Genomic DNA, 23,190 nt, shown 5'->3' with positions numbered 1-23,190 from the left:
TATATATATATATGTTTAAAACGTTCTATATTATTCACATGCACAATCTATTAATAAATCATCTGTATTGACTTTAGATCTATGTGTAGATAGCGAAACGATCACAGTATTGTACGCGTGAGTAGTTAATAATATGCACCGAGATTAAGTGTGCAAGCCGTAGAGGCATTGCAAATGACCCTGATTGGTTACAGATCCTCGCGATCTCTGCCGCAGCGGGAGGGAGGGGGAGGGGGAGGCATTGTGATGGTCGAAAATGGTCGGAGGACCAGAAGGGATGGGAAGATTGCCGAAGGACGCTCCTTTCAGTCGAGAAACAAACGGTAGTGGGGAACTTGGATACACGTGTGACTTCCTTCCCCTTCTTTCTTTGACCTGCTCTATCTGTTTCTCTTCTTATAATCGCAACACATCGATATTTCTCTCTCACTTTCAAACATGTCTCTTTATACGCACTATTAGATTATTACCGCGACCCTTGTTTCCCACCTTCCTGGAAGATACCGAGAGGCGTTTAAATGGTTTTAATATTCTGTACTTACTACAACAAAATCGAAGAATTTTGAGTATTATCGTTAATAATTCCAGATATCTAATATATTTAAATCATGTATGTACCATACATTACACAAAATGTTATTTCTTCGCATGTATGTCACGTATAATGTATTAAATATGAATGCACTTAACATGTAACATTTAAAAATATTATTTCTAATATGACACGGAGCATCATAAAATGAAAGTGAGAGCATAAAGTAAAAAAATATATTGAACGGTCGAGTCAGGTGTGGCTGAAAAATTGTAAGCAGTATACAATGTATAATTAGAAGTAAATTTCCGTACCTTCTTTTTAGCCAGACGATGTCATAGAATTTCGGTCGTTTAAATAATATGTTAAAATTCTTATTGCGCAATATGCCGATGTTTTTAAGTCGTCATCTGTAAAATGAAAGAAAAAGAAAGATGGATAAAATGGAAGAGAGGTGGAGAAGAGCGAGAGAGAACTGTTATTTTAATTTCTACTATTCTTTTCATGACGTATGAGATTTTTCTCATGACCTATTGGTAGCGTCAGTCACGGAAAAATATGCCGTGACGCCGTTTGACTACATTAGACACGCGCCAAATACTTCAAAACGAACACGTGCGGTTTTAAATTCTATTGTAAGAATAATAGAACGCCTTAATATCGTTTCTAAGAATATCTAAGATATAAGATCTATCCTATTTTCGACGACAGATCTAAATGTAATTGTTGATAGAAAATAAATTGTGTATAATAAAATAAATTAACAAAACACGATAATTTTAAGAAAGGAACGTTCAATAATTTACTTTATCACAGTACAGAAAGCAATACAGTAAAGTATTATAATTTAACGACATCATAAATAACAACAATAGTTATCTTTACAGCAGTTTACTTCTTTCTTCTCTCTCTCTTTTTTTTTTTCTTTTTTTCAAAGACAGCTGGACTACCTGGTACGGTTAGCTGAATATTAACGGTCATCATTTTCGAAATAACCGGAAAACGTACCGACAGCTGATTTCTCAATGTGGAAGGAATGACATCGCTACGATGATATGCGGTTCCACAAACCGATGCTTTTCATATGTCGTTAAAATTAGCGGATCTCTTTGATAAGATCGACATGGTATTCATAATCGACGTGTCGTCAGAGAAACTTTAATTCTTTGATTACTCTGACATTTAGTATTCAATTTGGAAAATTTCCAACAAGATTTGTGAGAAATTGTGAAATCAAAAGGAATACTTATTGCAAACATATTGGAACCATACAAGTTCTTGTCCATAATATTGTACCTACTCAGTATTAAGTTATAGCTTCAATATTAGTTATATTCTTTTCCTCCCTCCCTTCCTCTACGTTTGAGAGCTTTTATTTCTATGTTATTTTAAATATTTCCAAAGATATTAGACAAATATATAGATGAATATCTTTGTGAAATTTGATTGTATTTTCTACATAATTTTTGAATGTTGGTGCCCTGTCTGGAGAAACATAATTTTATGAAATATCATTGAACGCGCATAACACAGACACACACTACGTGCACACTTGCAAACATTGAACTCACAAACTAAACATACACATGCACTCTCTACACGAGGTACAGGCCCGACTATGCACTTCTTTGTAATGTACCTTGAGTTATTCCAATACCGGCGGCTCACTTTTCATTTCAGGTGCGATAAAATGGTAAAAAACATCGTACATCAAGTTCTTTGAGGTCATTGTAAAAGGTTTGTAAATTGCTTTATGGAGGAATCTTAAATGAACTCGGAAGAAAATTTTTTAAATTCCATGCAATCGTTTGTATATGTAAAATTTTCAAAATAAATAATAGTCTGAGAAAATGAAGTCAGCGTCACGAAAGAGTAAACTTGAAGCTTTAGTTGTTTAAAATGAATCAAGCCATGTCATGTGATTTTTTTTTACAAAGTTACATCGATTTGGATATCGATAATTTTTCATCGACAATTTAATGATCCCTTAATTTTGTACGCCAGTATAGTAAGAGTATTTACCATTAGAATATAATAACTTATAACAAATATTATACATGAACAAATATATACAGTGCACATAATAGTATAAATATTATACGTATGTAAAACAAACTAGAGCAACATTAACCCCTTAACTTACAACAACGGGCATAGCCCGCAGTACGATGATCGGGACAAACGTAAATATTACGGGCATAGCCCGTAGTAGATGATCGGACCAAACGTAAATTCTTGAACGTAAATTGTAGATTAAGAGGTTAAGATATTAGCTATGTATTTCAAGTTGCTAATGAGTTCATGAATTTCAAGTTATTCTTTGTTTTAAGGACATCTTGATATGCAGAATAGATAAAATTGTGGAACTTGTAATCGAATGTCCACCTTTTTTCAAGATGGATATTTCCAAAGGCAAGTTTATTATTTTTCAATATGAAAATTAATTTCAATATTAAAATTATAATTTTTCATTTCTGGGAAAATCTGCTTCATAAATCTGCGGGTTAAAAAAACATGTCCGAATTTTATTTAGGGGTCAATGCCCTTTCAGTCTGGGAAAGCGCTCTAGAGCCAAGGGCTCGTGTTTTGACACCTCACAGGCGCGTGAAGCGGCGAAATTCTATGAAGCACGCGCGTCCTGCTTTGCTTTCCCGCGGAACCTTTCGGAAGATCCAATTCGAAGTGGGGATGCACGTGCCGTGGCTTTTGTTATCGAGATTGTCGTAATGTCGAAACTCAAGGCGCGTGCAAGAAAATCGTGCATTTGCGCACGCGCGACCGTGTTGCTTGCAACCATGAGGGGGGATAACATGGCGGTACTCGATCGCCGTTAGTCGATGTACGGACACCGGTAGATTTGGATCGTTTTTTCAAATTATTTAGAATGAAAAGTGGTTGTGACTGAAAAATCCACAAACAGCCCGTGCCATTGTCGTTTGCCCGCTATGAAACGATTTAATACTCGTTGTTTCGATTGGAAAATACGAACGATTCGTGTGTGCCGATCATAAAGACTTATTGCACGCGCTAAGTGACGTTTATGAGAGTTTGCTCTGACACCGGTCAGAAACGCGGTTTGAGAGTCTGCTGCCGAGTAAGTTCAATCGTCACGTTACGAAAGTGATTTTATAACTGAACCGTTTAAACAGCTTCGATACTCAGGTGATTGACAAGAGAAACAAAACGCTGAATCTTGTCGTCCATTTGAATTTGTTTTGAAATCATTGGAACCGCATCGTAACGATATCCTGTAAAATCGGTGAGTTATCACATGATATAAAATATTTATGTAGTTCTATATCTACACGTATAATTGTATCTATATATAATTGTACCTCTCACTTGGTAACTAAGCATTGCACGTTTCGATGAAACATTTCGGTTATCACTGTTTATTCTTTAATTCATTCGACCTATCATGTGATTAAAATGAAAAAACTTTAAAGTTTCTGAAGCAAAATTTTACATATAACCTACATTTTAAACTTTAATACAATACAATTAGTATGTGCCATATGCAGTTGTCAATAAAGAATCGTCAAATTGTAGATTGATCAGTACGATCAAGTTTACTATATTTTCTATCATATTTTATTATTTACTCGAATTATAACTTGTTAAACAAATGGATATACTATAATATCCTTTAAATGCAATATATCTTTCTATAAGATATTAAGGAAAATAATACAGTGGGTAATATGTTGACGTAAGTTTTGCCATGCGGTAGCATTTATAATGTGAAATAAATAATATATTCATTGTATCGACAGAACTAGTACAGTTCTATAGCCGAATAAAATTTCATATAGTAACTATAGTACGTTGATGTCGCCACGTGCGATCTACTTAAGTCAGTTTCCTGTTGTAAATAATAATTCTTGACACAGCGATTATTTGTTCATAAATTCAGAACTTTTAAATGATAACTCTTTGCAAACGCATCATATTTAGTTTATTGTGTAAACTCTGTAAATATTTGGCGCCTTTGATGTATAAGAATAAGTTCCAGTGGCGGTGTTGGAACTTATTAATCTATTTAAGATGGTTATTTCATATATCTTAATGCTAATTATTAATGTAGCTATTTAATATAACTTCTTTTTCCAAATATTCCGACTTAACAGGTATCTTTCAAATAATTGATATTAATTATATTTTCAAAAATTCTTGTAATCTCAACGTTTTCAGCTTCGAATTTCTAAGAAATTGTAAATTTCAATTCCGCTTTTGCTGTTCGAATTACGATAAAGAGTATTGAAAAATCACTGTTAATCCAGGAATGTTTCAAGAATGGGCAAACACGCATTATCGAACAGTCGTATGTTTCTATCAGACTAGCCACTCGGTCACTCTTTAATTGCGCAATTGATCAGCGAAGCATACGATTCTGCTCTAAACTTAAACCCGCGTCGTGTTGTCTCGATCTCCTGTCGGATCCAAGGTGTCCTGAAAAGCGAAGCAGCCCACGCTTCATCTTACTTGAGTACTTATTTTAGCCTCGAACTTGTAAAACGTACGCCGATATACGTGATCACACGTGGACGACATTTACACATGAAGTATAACGAGGGCTAGAAAAGTACTTATGGGAAGGTCAGCGAGAATTTCAATTTCCGCGTTCAATTCTTTTTTTATAGCAACGTCGTGTATCATACACTTACAAACGATCGCGCATTTGCTCGATTTTTGACACGAGTTTAACAGGTCTCTGATATATATTAAAAAGGCGGATTGATGGAAGTTTTAAGACTTACCTAGGGCAAATTCAACGAATTTTTAATGTTGGGTAATGTTTCAGCTTGAGAATATTCGAAAAATTAAAATTAAAGTTAAAATTTCATGAGTTTATTGGTTGAGAATGTAGCATTCAAATAAATCGAGTTCAATTGAGGACGTTTGTGTAAATTGATTATGTTTGTATAAACTTATTTTTACTAAGTATTTGTTATATATTTAATACGTTATTTAGTGCATTTGAATTTTTATACGAAATTATTCGTTATTTTTTAACATTCCCTCGATGAAAGTTCTTATATAAATCGAATATGTACTTATTTATTTGAATATTAAATGAACGTTCACTATATACCTTAATTACTTGAAAATTCTTGACACGTGCAATTAGGCTGGCGGCGTTCTTAATAACCAAGAGGAGTCTGCTAATGCATCGGAACGGGTTATGCAGTATTACTTGCGCCAGAACACGTGTAACTCGTATGACAATCGGTTGAAGCTTGCAGATTTTAAATCACGTCGTTGATCGTGTTACGTGTTGTTTCGTCATAGGTCAATTTATCGATTCAGAACGTGCGTTACGTTTTGAAGGATTCTGAGACTTGTTCTGGCAGGATAATATTAATAAATTGATAAATGACAAATTGTACGTTACGGACTTTTGTAGCATAAATTGTTTCTACAATTTCATTAATAATTTATAACTTGCGACTAATAATATTCGTTTGATCGTGTAAGAAGTATTTGAATGTTTACGAATGTAAGCTAATTGACCAATTCGTCTAAGACTAATGAAATAGAGCTGAAAAAAAGGAATTTTGCATACATGCACAATTATACGTCGATTATTAGATCATCAGTGTTACATAATAACGACATGTTCCTATAGACTATAGACTATAGACTGTTATTTTATAATCCTTATATAAGATGAAGATATTTATATTCTGCTGTATCGTTTTTTTTTAACGATAATAGCGAAATTCCTTTGTTTCTCTTTCATTCTTTTTATCTACTTTTCCTTCTTTTATTACGATGTTAAAATTGTAACGCGTCTATCGAGCATTGATATTAATACCCATTATCGTTGTGTTAAATCATCGGCTGGCATTGAGTCACTTGCTTTGGAGACACGTGTACGTTATACTGTTAATTTCCTGGTATAGTATCACGAAGTAAATCGTCACGTCAGAGACAGTTTAAACAAGGCAATTGTAATTGAAGCTAATCCTCGATTTTGTTAGGTATATGTATTGAGAAAATCAAGGTTTTCCGACAGTTGTGCCATTTAATTTTATAAAATGCACGAGTCACTAATTTAACGAAAATGCATTTACACATTTTCTGATTTAAAATTGGCTTGCATGCACACTTATAAGTTTTATAATATTTTGCTTTTGCTCTTGGTATTGTTATTCAATTTTAAATAATATTTATGATCCTATTTTGTTATTTTGATAATATCGTTTTCTTAACATTTTGATTTATATTATTTTTATTCTTAAACGTAGTACAAAGTATATATTCAGTGGTATATATAAATGGCATTTGGTATATGGTACAAATATAAAAAATATAACAAATCATATTTAATGGAAAGAATCGGCAAACTTATCTTTCTATGTGAACTGCGGTTATATACATATACAGAATCCGGCCGAATAACATGTAAAAGCGGGCTCCACATGATTCCTTGTGGAAATATAAGAAAAGAATATGCAATAATATGAATAAAAGTAAAGAATATGAATAAAATTTTTTATTCTTGGCTTAGTTTTCGAGAAAATCAAATTTGAAATTTTAGCTAGTATACATGGCTAATTTCGGACTGGACAGAATTAAATAATCGACAGGAGGTTACTTACGTGTGAGAACAAGTAAGTCGAAAATGTAGAATAATATTTCTTCACAAGACTTTTTATTTCCAAAAAAAATAAATTTGAAAATTTATCATAAGAATCTACTAAGCCGATTCTTTAATAAATATGTTCAAACTCTATTTGCCTGAAAATGAACTTTTAAGCAGAAAAATTTTATTCTGAATTTTCGACCTATTTTCACACGTAGAATAACTTTTTGCCGATTATTTAGTCCCGACATTAGCCATGCTTAAGTATGCTTGATGAATTTTCAAACTCGATTTTCTCGGGAACTAAGCCGAGAATGAACAAACTTCATCCTGTATCTTTTTCCTATTTTTTCATAAGGAATCACGTTGCGTCCGCTTTTACATGTTAATCGGCCAGATCATGCATATAAACTTTACGTACCCTGACCGATTCAGTAAGTAACCTATTTGTAATATCAATGAATTACATTCATTGAAACGTTAAATAGCATTAACTTAAATTCAGAAGAATTGAGAAGCGAATAAGGCGAGAATGTCTCCTCGTTTTTCCGATTTTCGTAGAGCTGATGACGATACAGGAACTATCATACTGCAGTGTACTTACTCCAGCCGTGCACACCCACGTGATGTGACGTGTGATCGCAATTGTAGCTAACGTGAGGCAACGTAACCGCTCAGTGGATATCTCACGCAAAGCAGAAGCAGTTCTTTCGCTTTAATTTCGTTAAGTGGTTTAAACACGTAACAATCGTGCTTTCGTATTTTATATTACGTGTACCGTCTTGTTAACGGAAATTCGGTCACGTTTAATTTGCGTATTCGTTTTTCTTCTTCTTCTGATTATTTCTATGTTATGATTCGAACAATAAATATTTCAAATTCTTTAACACGGTCTTATATTACAAGATTGTACTTAATGTTTTGCGATCCAAGTCGCATTTCTTCGAGTCAATGTATTATCCTAATTATTCTATTCTTCTTCAAGTACGATCTAACATTTCATCAGAATTCCATTTACCATTGTTACGTGTTTCATGAGAAAGATATATCCACAGTGTCCTAATACATCAAACATAGATACTACTTGCAATGCAGATGCATTGATGATATACATATATATGTTATTTTATTATTGTAGGAACGGAGCGATACTGATATGGTATAATCTCCTGATGCATTGATCTTGACAATATTTTAATACAAAGTGCATTTTTGTCACATGACATTATTATTGAATGATTAATATTGTAATGATATCGCCAATTCTTTTACAGTATGTATCTCTATCTGTATACGATTATTTAATTCTTTGACAGTGCTAATGGTGGTACCAACGAAATATTCGAAATTACCTGTAAGACGCTATAGCTTGTACTTGAAAGAACTGAACTGTAAAAACTATACAGAAGGCACAGTTAGTTCAGATCGTTGGTAAAATATTCCGGTATAATTCTTATGAATAGTACGCATCGCACATACAAACATATACAATACAGAAAGTATGAGGATATTATTTTCTATTGTAACCATGTTAAATGAACGTAAGTGTATCTGATAATCAATTTGCATGAAGAGGAATGTTTGAAAAGAGAAACATAAATATCTATTTATCTTCATAAATATTTTACATATATGCATCAAATCAAGATGCATCTCAAGTATTATAAAATTCAACACAAATATTCTAAAAGAAGCATCTCGTAAGTGAATCGTAAGGTTCTTTCAAAGAATTTTATTTTGTGGATTATGAATAAGTACTCAAGTGGTACTTCTTAGAAATACGGTTTAAGTAACGGCTAACAACTCAAACAAAGTAACAATGCAGTCTTTTTAAACGAATCAGGATTTTCGTTCCTTTTCTTTATGTTTAAAGTGGCATATTATATGGAAAATCGTATCGTGCCTCGTTACTTCGTGCAAACTTCTCATTCGAAAATTTTATCTTCACCAGGCCCCGCTTACGATTTTCAAAAAGTTTCTTTTAAGGGGGTATTCTAATCTAGAGGTATGAATTTCGGGCGGTTTTTGAAGCTCTGTACAAACGAAACAAAAAATATTTTTATCATTTATTTATTGATACTTTAAGATTACATAAAAAATTAACTGAAAAAACTCAAAATTCACAAAGTTATGAACTGGCAAAGTGGGGGGTCCAAAAAGAAGGGTGTGCTAGCGTGCATGATTTCAACCCTTCTGGTCATCTGAAGCAAAAAAGTCGAACGGATTCTTAATTAATATAGATGCGGCTATAGCATGAACCTTGGAAAAGTCAAAAAAATATTTTTTCACAAAATAGCGGCCGTTTGAAACAAATTTTCCTTTTTGGCATGTTTCTTTGGCAATTCCAAATTTTTTAAAAATAGTAAAATTAAAAATTTTGATCTGAGCGTGGTTCAGGCGATAGAGGAACGTATAAAGAACGTTCACACCAAATTTCAAATAAATCGGTTCATTAGAACTTGAGATATCGTGCACGCCAACTCGAAAAAAGTAGTTTCGAGAAAAACGCGTTTAAAGTTTTCAGACAAGTTTACTCGGACAACGTCTACCGTGTACTGTTCATTTGTTCCTGTCGGACCAGGGCAGATGCCGCGTCACAAAAATGGCTGTAACTCATAAAATAATTGGAATTTTGAAAAATCCTTTTAGGGGCATATTCTTGAATGTTTAAACTTTGGAAATATGAAAAAAACATTTTTTCGATTTTTTTTCAAATTTTTAAACTAGAATACCTCCTTAAAATGTTATCTAAGAATAAACGAAAACAAAAGATTGTGATCGGCGTCGTGGAATGCTATCCTACATGTTCACGCACCTGTTTCACCCATGTTATCGAACAACGGAATTCTATTCTGTGCCCGAACGCGCACATGGATAAGAATGTAATTTCTTTCATTCATGTTAGCACGAATACACGTGTAACCAGCGTAACAGCGGACTGGCATTCTCAAAAATCGTATTATCATCGCTATATCTGTATTATCTGCCATGACTTTTATTCGCACGTGTTCTTTAAAGTAATACATATTTTTCTATGAACGGTGTTACAGATAAGTAAGTGTTTCTTTTGTTTGCACTGGTCTAGTGAAAAGAACGAGGAATTTTCTTGTTTAAATAAAATGACATATATGTACATATATATCTTTTCTCTCTTCATAATTTTAATGATAGATTGTTGATATTACGTGGTGGATTAATCCGCGTCTTTTCCATATCTTGAAGTTGCTCTTAATGAAAATTAAAAGATTTGATAAAGCTTCTGTTTATTCGAGTAATTACTTTGTCATATAAAGAGAAGTTAATAACTCTTGTGGACAGAGATAATATTTACTCAAAAAGATAGATTATTTGAGATTGATTTTTGAAAAGAAAAATAAAGTAAATCATAAAATTATTTAAGAAAGAAAGAAATATTTGATTGTAGAAAATGTTGGACGTTTTAAGAATTAATCAACGAATAAGGTAAACTATTTGTCTTGAATTTTCTAATTTCACACAGCTTCATAGGAACTTTAAATACTTGCTGCGATCAAAGTGTGCATTATGCATCAGTGCTTTTTACCATGCTCGTATTCCCTCCACCTTCCCGCCCCCCCCCCTTCCATTGGGAACCAAAAGTAAGGATCAAAAGGGATGGACGAAGCTGCGTGCAAAAATAGTTACGACGATAGAACAGTAGTAAGTGGGTGGCCAAAGGAAAGGGGAAAACGAGAGAAGCAAGATCGTTGATTGCAGACTGCAATGTTCTCCTTTAACGTAGTGATGGGAATGAGCTAATTGAAATATACTACAAAAATATCTCAAAAAGATATCCAATGATTTAAAAATGCTAAATTATGCGAATCTAGAACTATTCCTGTTACCTTTTCATTTTTATGAAAGCTATAACGAAATGAAAATTAACAACTAAACGCAGCGTTACGATTTACTTTGCAATTCTTTGAATCTTCAGCTTTGTGATTAATTTTGTAAACTGTCAGATCTTTAATTTCAGCTATATTACTTTTGTGATAAACAGCAAGACTTTGAAATATTCGGTTCCAATTTTCCTGCTATTGTCTTTCTTTGGTTAGATGAATGTTAGCTTCTTTACTATGATTCGGTCTATCATCAGAGAGCATATCTCGTGGCTATCAAGATTAGCAGTAAGCACTAGCTTGTTCGTTTACTCGTAGTGAAAGACAGTCGAAGGTAGCCGTCGCTACTCGAGGAAAACGTTGCCAGACGGCAGAGTCGGTACCTCCTGGGGGGAAACAAGGGGACATCGTACGCATCCCCCACCGGTACATCACCAAAAAGCACTGCGTGAGGACGCACAAGCGAGGTCGTCGAACCCAACAGCGGTAGCCACGTGTATCCACGGGAATATCCCGTCCTTTTACCGCGAAGGGTGCGTGTAGTGTGAGTGTGAGAGACACGATCGTCAGCCAGCACGGGTTACGGGGTGGGGATGGTATATACCCATTGGCGAGACACCAAGATGTTCGATGGTGGGGGAAAAGCTGCACGTGGCTGTACTTGAGTGTGGAAGTAGAAGTCACAGAATGCAGCGACCTGCAATTCGCTAATCTTTCACATTTAATGGATCGATATTTTGCTAACGGTGCAGTTTGAAAACTGCAAATCCTATGATATTATTTTCTCTGACAAATAATCGAAAAGAATATATCACAAGAAATAATTAACAGAGTAATTGAAAAAACAAATCATCCCATAGATAGATTAATAAAATTAATCAAATTTTTGTAATGTTTCTCTCGATTTTGTTTTATTTCGCATAACTGATAATCATATCCATTTGAATGACTGCATACATACATACTTACTTATTTGTTAGCTACGTTAAGCGCGTTTAATGATAATGCCTGAATTAAAGCACACGGATCCGATTATTTGCGTCATATTTACTAAACTCCCTTTTATCTCGGTCCAATGTGTGTACCGTGATTGCAGAGTGTTTTATCTGGACTGAATTTTCGCTTCCTGTAAAGGGAAATAAATCGAAATTAAAATTACGCCGCTTGAAATCTTGTCAATGACGCAGGAAATTACAATCTTTCTCTTTTAATAAATGATAAATTTTCTTTCCTCTTATCGATTTTCATCGCAATTTGCTGAATGACTCTTTTTTTTTTTTAGGGATGATATCAAAGGCGGTTACGTTGATAATTTCAAGAAACGGAGCGCGTGTAGTTTTTTAGTCCAAAATTTATCTCGTTCTTCTTTTTATAATTTATGATTTGTTAGGTTATCAATATTCTTGAAAGATTTATAGATACGGCTATTTTTGAATCTCATAGTTTGACCTTCAAAATTAAGATTATGACAAATGTCAAATATTATAATACGTTTCTTTACGAATTGTATTCGTAGTCGTGATATTACTGTAAATGTCGACGAAAGATGAATTTGACATCCTGGCCGTTTCAAATTAGGCTCTCAATTAAAATTCTGTATGCAGATTGTCAGCCTCGGTAACACGGTCATTTATAGAGTGATAAATTTCGAATGTATCTCATGCAAGATCTCGTACAGCTCGTGAAACGGTAATAAACAATCGATAATGCTGTCACACGGGCAATCTAGTCATTCTTATGAGTTTCTGATACCGACAGCTTGTGCATGCCTGAATGGAATACTTAATAAGATCATTTTTCCTCGAGCGTTCGACACGTGGCACGTAAAACGAACTCCATGCGTGTCGCGAAATCTCGCAAGGGATTTTTTTTAAATGTCGACTCAATGAATTAATCGGAAGAACGTTAATAGAATTTTATTTTGCGCAATAACCTCTGATTTAGTATAAAATATTATTTATACTTTATCTGTTTTTTTTTTTTTTTAGAATTATTTTATCGTCAAGCTATTCTGCTTTATCAAAACAGTGAGTTAATGAATGTGCCTATCCTGCGCAATCGTTAATATAATACTTCCGGTTGTTAAAATTCCTAACCCAACCTTTTTCCTTCTACTCTCTCAATTCTTTCGATATTTGAATCGTGTTTACTTTTTATTCCATTTGAAGATGCGAGTTACTGACTACAGCTTAATTATACACTGTTATATACATACATTTCTTTATCTTTGTTTTGAAATAGACATAATACAATGTTCCAAAGGAAGATGAACGATTCGTGTAATCTTCAGAGGTTGTACATATTGTTCATAAATATTTGTTGAATATTGCATCTAAGAACTATTACGCTATGACTAATAATCATCACATTCTAAATAATATTTTATTCAGTGTCATATAATAATTAATTTCATCATAAAATAGCAGATTCCGTTTCAGAAATAAAAATATAGTTATGATTTATTTCTCACTACATGTGAGAATGGGCGTACATGCTGTTATGCGAACAATATTTTTACTCCTCAACGTTCAACGCTGACACGTGCCGACGCGGTTTTCTTCCTTTCCCTTTTGCTTCTTTTTGGTCTTTTTTTAAAATAATAGGGTGAAAAAAATCGAAATAGTTTTTCACGAAGGTTGCATTGCACGTGTAACTCTTGGAAAGGCCGTGAATGGCCGCAACGATAAATATAACTATGCCTCTGAACTGTAAGTTCAGCACGTGTATCGGTGAAATTTTTATATAGGTAGGCGCAATACCTATGGAACCTTTCGTCGCCCCTTTTAAGATCCAGTTTCAGTCAACCGGAAAGAAAAATTCACGAAAACGTGATCGATTCGCAACTTTCGGACAGATTTCCCTTACATTACTGCAAACTTCGCTCTCCGTGTCGAAATATATTGTTTCAGAACTCACATTTTTTATTTTATGCTTTATCTGCAAATTTTTAGTACGTGATTATATCGTTGAAGTTTCATTGAAGAATGTGAGGTAATCATTTAACACCGAAATTTTGCTTGCTTATGAGAAAAAGCTGCCAGTTGATTACAACTTCTTATTTTAATTTAAAAAACAAGGAGCAGTAAAATAATACATTTATAGAAAATATGAATGTAACTTTCAAGTCGCGTACTTTTATTACATGTTTATTACTAATTTCATGCATACTCATGTATGAATGTTTAAAAATTGTCATGCAACTTTTTAGTCAACGCGGTTCTTTTGGTACCTTCATTTTTAATTCGTGTTCTTCCTTTTTACATTATTATGCATTTACATTCATTCGTTTATCCTGTTATCGCCACTACGAGAGTGAATCGAAACGCGTTTCCAAACCTGATAAATTGGATCTTCCTTTAAAAGAGGATTTCTAGAAGCGCACGTGCAACGCTAGTATAAATTTTTAACGATGTCCTAGAAATTCAGCGCATCACGTTGACTCACGATAAATTCTTGGAAAATTGCCGTAGAGTTCGAATATGACACGTGGCCGTAGTGTGCACTGTGCACAGCCGTAAATATAGCGGATATCGACGAAACGAGATACACGTGTGCCTTTCTTCGTCGAAGGCCTTGCACTTCTCCCTAGCTTCGCACTCGTGATTCTCACGTAGTTGCATCATATTATCAAACAATTTTATTTTCCCTATCTAACTTTTATCTCGGAACATGGAGGAACATTACAGGAACGTGCTGGTTATTGCGAGTATCAAAAATGTGTTACCATCACCTGGCTATAGTTCCATCATTGTCACATTTTCATGGATGAATCGAATAATTTTTCGATTTCGATAATTTTATATTTGAAAGACGAACGTCGGAAATAGGATACAGACTTTAGAATATAGAAATAATAAAAAATGTAAAATATAAAATATTAAAATAACAGTTACAGTTATTCCCAAAAACCAATTTCGTTCTTCGCGAATAATCGATCGAATAAATAAGTAACGTAACGTTTAAAAAATATAGACATACATACAGAAACATAGAAAGTAAGAACTTAACTTCCAAGTTACGTGGTTACTGCTATGTAGGATTAAATGAGAAATTGTTATGCGGAAATCGGGGACGCAAAGCGAAAGGCGGTAGATGAACCAAAAATTTAGCACGCGTACCCTTATTGAAGGCCATCCAGTTTCCTCGCTGTTTTACTCTCTCCTCTTCTCCTTCTCTCCTTCTCTTTTTGTCCACGATGCAACCCCTCTGCAATAATCCGATTGTAGAGCTCCCAGTTGACCTTCATTCGTACGGGAAGTTGCCATTGACGAATGTCTGTATTGTAATGCCAGCACTTTGCTTTTGCCCGCGTGTTGGTTGTTGGGTGCGAATCCACGAACGCTCAGATACGATACCTACGATATGTCACAGCTGTTCCCCTCGTGAAATATCGTGGGCATATTCGTCACGAGTCAAAATTACCGTTACCATTTAATGGAAAAGATCATACTGCTATACTCGTGCTCATCGAATTCGATGGACTTTCGCGGAGGACACAGAAATGTCGGACGATCACCGGAAGGATTTTTTACACTTTCACGGCTAAATATTTAGACTTAAAGGATAACTTACGTCCGTTCTTTTAAGTCTAGAAGTGAGAATATAATATAATAACTGATAATTTACGTAATTTGCTAAATTATACAATCAACTGCGATGATTAGAGTGTTCAAAGTTTTACAGATTTATATGAAATTTTTTAAAACAGCGTAATTATACATATATTATCTAAACTTCATTTTGAAGCAACTTTCAAATTAAGTAGATAAGTATATGTGGTGACGGTAAAAATGAGCATATTCTGAATATTTTATCCTCCTTATACCTATGAGTATATGAGAAGATATATATGCGCTATATACGTTATACGTATATGCATGCACATGTATATGTTTATTCATTCATTCATTTATTTATGATATATCACGAGAATTGTAGCCGCAATTGGATTATGCATGTTTCTTGAAGCGATTATCAGTATTGTTTCATAGTCGTACGTGGTGCGACGAAATCTGAGGTCAAAGTAGTCGGGGTAACCGGTCGAGGGGAGACGAGAAGTCATGCCGAGGCTCTATAGCTTTAGTTCGGTGCAGGCACGTGCACCGACGTTCACAGTAATCGGGTCATCGCCTGCATCGATCGCGTCGTCAACCGGTACGAGCGAACACGTGTAATTCATAGCCAAATCATACTACACACGTTAGTTTCCTCGGTGAATCCGGTGATTCTGCATTCTTCCTTGTTCTTACCTTCAAACTATACCAAGATCTGTCGTTTTTAAAAATGCATTTCAAATTATTCCTGATAATGATAACGTATCTGTTAAAGAATTAAGTAGAATTTTCTCGGCGGCTTTTTCGCGTACGTCTAAAAAGCAAATGACAAAGCAAAATACCTTGCAATCGTTAATGCATTAAATGTAATTAGAAATTCATTCGATTAATTAAGCCAATACTAATAACGTTAATACGTGTAACTCGGTGATTCACATGTTTGTATCTTTATCGCATTTAGTTGTCTTTATTTTAAATCGTTTCACGTACTTTCACACGTGCGAACATTGTAAAGTACTTGCTTTACATCGAGCATTACGCAGGTGCGCACGTGCCTTCTGAGGTCAAGGTGCAACACACCGACCTGGCTGGTATTAATAGGCGTCTGTAACAAGTGAAAGTCTTCTTGGTCCTTCGTTTATAAATAATTCCCTGATCGCAAAGTGAGACGATGTTTCCGCGCCAATGACAGACCTGGTATTAAATTATTCCTCATTAATCTTATAACGAGACGAGAATGTGATTTTTAAGCCTAGCGGCTAAGGTTGTTACTTTTTATTTAAGCATATTTTATCACACTTTTCGTCTCTTACGGTGCTGCAACTTGAAAATTGAATATGTCGTCGCTCAGTTTTATGCAATCGAAACTGTTTTTACTAATAATAGCTTTTTAAAATTTATACTGATAAACTACTGAAAACATTTTGTACAATGCAACTCAAGCATACTTATCGCAGATGAATCATAATTCAAACATCAGTACTATTGTATTGTAACTTTTTAACAAATCTGTCATACGAGTCACATGGATCAGTCATCGATGAAAAAGAGTACTTTCGCGGAACAAAGTGCATCATCGATGCGTATGTGGGTCATCGATCGTTCTCCGTTCGTTAAATTACGCAGATGACTAGTAGTAGGTATCATTATATATCGCTGACAGAGCAATTATCACAATCAATAGACTGTAACGTATTTAACGTACGTAGTAAGAAACGTAACAAAAATTATATAACAAAACGTAGTTTTGCGAGAACGTGGATGTTTTCATGAATGGTTCAATTGCGACGAACATTCGTAAAAATTGTTCCATCGGCTTAGAAGACAGACAAAGTTAAATGAAAATTTTCAGACAATATTTGCGTATTTTTGTAACACATACATATACGTATGTACATATGTATAATATATATATTCACGAGTATAGCAATGGAAATTGCAATTATAATACAATCGATTTTATAAAGAATGTTATCAAAGATGACAAATCATCGGAACCCGAGAATATACTTTTATAATTTTATTCTCTCTCTCTTGAAATATGTACTCTATTTCTAGTTTTGTTTTATTTCTTCTGATTTCAGATCTTTCATTATAAAATGGCTCCGACTGTTTACTTGTCGGAACTACCAGTTGTAAGAACATCGACAATTCCATGCTCGCGACGAAGACAAAGGGTACGTAACGGGGCTGTAGCAAAGCAGCAGAGACTAGAATTCAGACGATTGGAAACGAACGAGCCTTCTCGTGACGATACATCTTTAACGCCACCGGAAAGTCCTCTATGGGATCCAGAGAGTCCCAGTGTCTCTTGTGCCCCGATCATTGTCGCTTCTTCCTCTGCGAACGTTTCGGCTAGAGTTCCAGCGGATATAAAGGAACATTGGAAGGTGTTCCTAGCGAGACGGAAAGGTGTGCCTTTTAGTGTAATTGACGGTAAATGGACAATATAGAAAAAGAGTAGCTTTTGCAGTGAAAGTTTTATTAAAAAGTGAAGTGATCTTTTATTTGCATCATTCTTTCGGCGAGTAATAATCGCTTGAATAATAATTTTAAATATTTCTAATATTTCCCAAAGGAACTGCAAGTAACGATTTATCTATATCGAATATGAATTTACTCATCCGATAGAAATTGTAGAAAGGAGAATTTTTATTTAATTTTGGGATCATTGAGAAAGAAATTTGTGAATTGCGGAAATTATTATATATCGTTAAGTGTAGAAAATTTGTTCAAAATACAAGCTACTCTAAAATATATTATCATAAATCGCAGGTCTTTTAGATATCGTTGTACGTACGATGGCTTTGATTCGACGAAACAACATCCTTCAAGAAAGAGTGAATGCTTTGCGTGCAGAGACTCGAGATTTCATTCATTCGGTGTTGAATAATCCCGAAAACAAATGCATACAACAGAGATTGGACGCGATAGACTGCAAGGAAGCGGATGTGTCCTCGTCGACAGAGGAAACCATAGCAAGACCGTCCCTTCCGCCTACGCCGGACTCGACGAATTCTTCGTCGAATGATATCACATCGACCTGTGATGGCAGCGAAAGCACTTCTGAACGATTCTCCAACGACGAATCATAATATTTGAGAATCGTGCGCAAACGAAAGATAAAAGTTCGAAGCGAAACCAAACGGAATGAGATGTTGATCGGTTACTTGATTTGAGTAGCCTGAGTCGCTTTGTCGGTACACATAATATAGCAATCGAACGATTAATACGATCGCTTCTTGATCGAACAAGATGAGAAATGAAGGTTTTACTGATGATGATACGAATTAAGTTGAATCGATGAATTTCTTAAAGTTTGTTTTTTTAATCGGTTTGCATATAAGATGATCGGTATCTAATTTATATTGAATTTATGTTATCTTTGTATTTTAGACATGTTAAGCATTTAAAGATTGATCCACACGAGGATTATAATTTTCATTCATTTTATCTTATACATTTCAATTATCAAAAATTCTATCGACCGATAAAGACTACCTATATCGTAGATTAGAATTCAAAAAGTAAAACTTAAAAATACAAATGATTCATTAACGAAGGAGAGATTACATAAAATTGTACGTAATGTATATAATAACGAACTCAAAAGAAATCGTTCTGTTAAACAAAGATCGAGTTCTCCAAGATTATTTTTTTTCTTTTTTCTTTTTCTTTTTTTTTTTTCTCCTTCAAAAAATTACATTTCTAATTCGTAAACTCTCATTTCTCGTTTTACGAAGTAGTCGTAAAAAAATCTACATTATCAATGAAAGATACACAGTTCCTTATTATCGACCGTTCTTTTACCTCTTATTATCTGTATTAGTTGCACTTTAAGAAAAAGACGATTTAATTATTCGACACAAGGTAAAATACAAAAAATGCAATATTTTCAATATTAAGAAAAAGAAAAGATCTCAGCCACACTTTTGATACAAAAGTTAGTTAAAGAAATTTACATGTCGACGAAGTAACTCAGAGAAATCGTGAAATGATATAATGTTACAAAATCGATGTAACATGTAACGTAGAGTTATTACAATTACTTGATATACATGATTAGATACTTATTAACATTTTCAATGCTACATTCGAAAAAGGGCGTTGCGGTATATAAGTAAAATTGCAGGACTACTTCACGTTTTAATTTTAGTATTCAAGTTTTATGCGTAAAGCTTTTCTAGACAAACTTGCGTTAGAACTAGAATAAATTAGAATTAAAGAAATGAGAAAAGCAAATGAAAATGCCCTGCAAATTTGGTGGCTGTGAAATTTGTATTCGCGTCTGTAATTCTGCCTTTTTCTCTCGTTTTCCTGTGCAACAATTTCGCGATTAATTAACTTAGAAATTGCTCGTCTTTCTCGAACAAAATCGCGGCATTGTCTCAAAAAGATCGTGCGACCGTTAACGGAAATGTCCACATTCAATCGACGAATATACTTTTAAGAAATCTACGATCGTATCGTATAGAATTAAGTGATAAAAGATTTTTAATCTAGACAGTGCAGATTTTCTAAACTCGTTTCATATCACACTAAATTTGTTTCATTGGTCGACCTATGTTCCACTTACATACTTACATACTTAATTGATACTGCGCCAAAAAGGTGTTTGCAGATTAAGTGTATCGTAAGATAAACGCCCACTTTTTACTCATTTCAACTACTATCATACGAACAATGTCGTTGTTCGAAATGTAAAAACTTATTGCGATAAATATTAATTTAAAAAAAATAATCAAAAAATATTCACAGTATTTCTAAGAAGAGAAATATTTCTTCTTTTAAACTTCGTTTATGTTGATAATATAACAAGCACAAGTTAGAAACATATAATATACATTGATCTGCTTGATGTTAAATACCTGTAATCTTTTCCCCATGCAAAAAAAATTAGCAGTGTCAATACGCATAGTATCCATTAACGTACCTTCTTAAGAGAGGTTTATCTAATAGTTTTCAAGTAACGTACCTCTTCGTTTATCGATTATATACATGTATATATACATATATATGCATATGTTATATGTACATATATTTTGACATATTTCATAAGAGTCGAACTTAAAAGCAATGTTAATTGTACTGATTCGTTAAAATCAAGTTGTGATCGTCTACTAATCATAGTATTTTGAAAATGTGGTTCATGTGAAATCTCATACCAAGTCCTTCCGACTTGGGTTTCTTGTTTTAGCGTCCATATTATCATGAGCATTTTTCTGGCATCATATTTTTCGAAAGGGGGGAGAGATTTACTTATAATTCTTCCACGGAAATCTACTAATTAGTCATAATAATTTCAATTCAGGCTCTTCTCATCTTCACCTTCAATAACTTTAAATTCTCACACTGTCAGATTGCATATATCACGAAGAATCCGATTTAATTGTTCTTCCAACGGTATATAAACAGAAACGAACAAAAAAATCGCGATTTTCCCAAAGTACGAAAAATTACATTTACGCGAAAGACGTTTACTAATTGAAATAAGAGTAAACCTTTAACATAGAATCATGCGGAAAGCTATATATACTAATAACAAACTTGTACATTTATTTCGAAATTAGTACATTTTTTAAAAGAAATATTTTCTAACTTAATTGAAATGATCGAATCAGAAATTATTCGAAGACCGAATTAGGGTTACAACTCACGTTTTCGCTCGGTACATTGCACCGTATGCATTAACACGTATCTCGCAATGTTTCCAACTTTTAACCTATATAGATTGTCTCCTTGTATGGGATCGATGAAAATCTAACGCTAAAAAATGATAAAATGATGCAACATATCGTATCGATGAAACGAAAGTCCCTATAAGATGTGTATCAGTATTGAAAATAATACGCAAAACTAAAAAATGGAAACAAGTTTTAACACCGATGATTCAATGACAGATCCAATCGACAAAAAAGTGACACAATTATCAACTTTTTTGCATTTCAATATTAGATTGCATTTCGATTAGAACATTCGTGAAAAGAAAGAAGATCTTATCCGAATATTCTAGCAGTTTTCGTTTAAACCGAATATCGACCACCGTTTAAACGTATCTATTAAATCACAAAAATCGTGCCTAAAAAGTATAGGAATCACGTATGCTGTTCTCCAGTTGCTAAAGCAATATACCTAGTTGTAATTTATTCTGCTTAAGCTTTATTCTAATTGTTACATACGAATTAGGTCGTGTCGCGTTTTTTGCGAAAACGTTCAATATAATTGTATATCTTTATAAAGGTAAATTATAATACGATAGAGAATAGTGTAGATTATAAATTATGTGCTCAACAATAGTAATTTGATGATTATCAACAGAGGCGTAGCATTAGACAGTACTAGGTCAATCAGTAAGAAATTGCTCATTGTTTTAACTTTAAATTTCGTAAATGCGACCAACCACTCAAATGAAAAAGCAATTCCTTGAATATCAAACGTAAAATATATACATATGTATACGGTATATCCTGTTTAACTGGAAACGCTCAAATATTTGAAAAATATGAGTGATACGAAAAAATGTTTCAGACTGAAGTTGTATGGTATCGAGAGTAAGATATTGTGCTTTTATCTATTCGACCTTGAAACATCCTGTAAAAGTGATATTAAAATTTTTAGATGGATACCTCTATTTTTTATTACTTTTGCATTATTCTTATTATCTTTTATTATCCTTGTAGTTGACATCCAGACTAACTTTTTTCAAAACACTACAAACTCGTATTTTTTGCACCGTCCACTATTGAGATATGAATTTTAAAATTCGCCGTGTCACCGGTATTAGCGCTAACCGATGTGTACACCACAGTATAAGACGCATAAAGATATTTTTCATGATGCTAAAAAACACAAGGCTATAGTTTTCTAATGTTTCAAAAATGGCCAGATAGTTGCGAACAGTCATTTTTCGGTCATTCTTTGTATTGCTCAGCCGAATCTGAAAGTTTAAATTTCGATAATGGATGGTGCGAAAGACACAAGTTTCTACTATTTTAAAAATGTCTGAATATCAGCTACAAGAATATGTAATAAAAAATTAAGGCATCGATTTAAAAATTTTAATGTCAGGCTTACAGAACTTTTCAAAATCCTCGCAAGGTCAAACAAATAAAAGTATAATATATCTCCCGCAATACCATACAACTTCAGTCTGAAACATTTTTTTGTATCATTCGAGATATTTGAACGGTTCCAGTTAGACAGAACATATTGCATGTCTACAGAAAAGTAGAAGCGCGAATGAATATACAGAATTTTGTTTGTTCGCATATCTCTGTTTTTGCATGGCATATCAAATTCTTTTCGTTTAGGATATCATAGTAATACATAGCAATAAGAATCAACCAAATCAAATTAACAATCATAGGGAAATGTAAAGATAATCAATAATAATAATTAGTTAGGATATACCTAGTTAGATATTTCCGCTTTTTGTAATGATATATGTAAAACACATTTAAAAAATTTTAATTTAAAATTATTAATAAATTATTGGACATACATTGAAATGATCTTAACTTCTTGAAAGCGCATCTGTTGAATTACTGTTTTAAACGTTCTTCACAAAAAGATTTAAATCCTCTATGTGATCACGTTCAATTCCATATCGTTAACAGATACTAGCTTGCATTAAATAAACATTTAACTACTATAATTAATTAA

General features: G+C 33.6%; 1 protein-coding gene and 1 long non-coding RNA gene across 3 annotated transcripts; one reads left to right on the top strand and one right to left on the bottom strand.

The window, feature by feature from the left end:
- Positions 1-406: 406 nt before the first annotated feature.
- LOC117237835 lies at positions 407-5,846 on the bottom strand. Its single transcript, XR_004494065.1, has 3 exons — positions 5,625-5,846; positions 847-942; positions 407-493 (listed from the first exon to the last, which is right to left on the bottom strand). It is a non-coding gene; the product is annotated as an uncharacterized LOC117237835 (long non-coding RNA).
- LOC117237834 lies at positions 3,336-23,182 on the top strand. Of its 2 annotated transcripts, none has more exons than XM_033502199.1 (3): positions 3,336-3,791; positions 17,613-17,940; positions 18,304-23,182. In XM_033502199.1, exons 2-3 carry the CDS (start codon positions 17,628-17,630, stop codon positions 18,621-18,623), a joined length of 633 nt encoding a protein of 210 aa, XP_033358090.1. In that variant the 5' UTR covers positions 3,336-3,791; positions 17,613-17,627; the 3' UTR covers positions 18,624-23,182. The 2 variants fall into 2 exon arrangements, with proteins under 2 accessions (XP_033358090.1, XP_033358088.1); XM_033502197.1 differs by lacking the exon at positions 3,336-3,791 and adding an exon at positions 16,699-16,725.
- The last annotated feature ends 8 nt before the right edge of the window (positions 23,183-23,190 follow it).

This window comes from Bombus vosnesenskii, unplaced genomic scaffold (genome assembly GCF_011952255.1).
Source record: "Bombus vosnesenskii isolate JDL3184/JDL3185 unplaced genomic scaffold, Bvos_JDL3184-5_v1.1 scf7180000013403, whole genome shotgun sequence".
In the NCBI taxonomy this organism is placed as follows: Eukaryota; Metazoa; Arthropoda; class Insecta; order Hymenoptera; family Apidae; genus Bombus; species Bombus vosnesenskii.
This window is presented reverse-complemented; position numbering and strand designations above follow the sequence as displayed.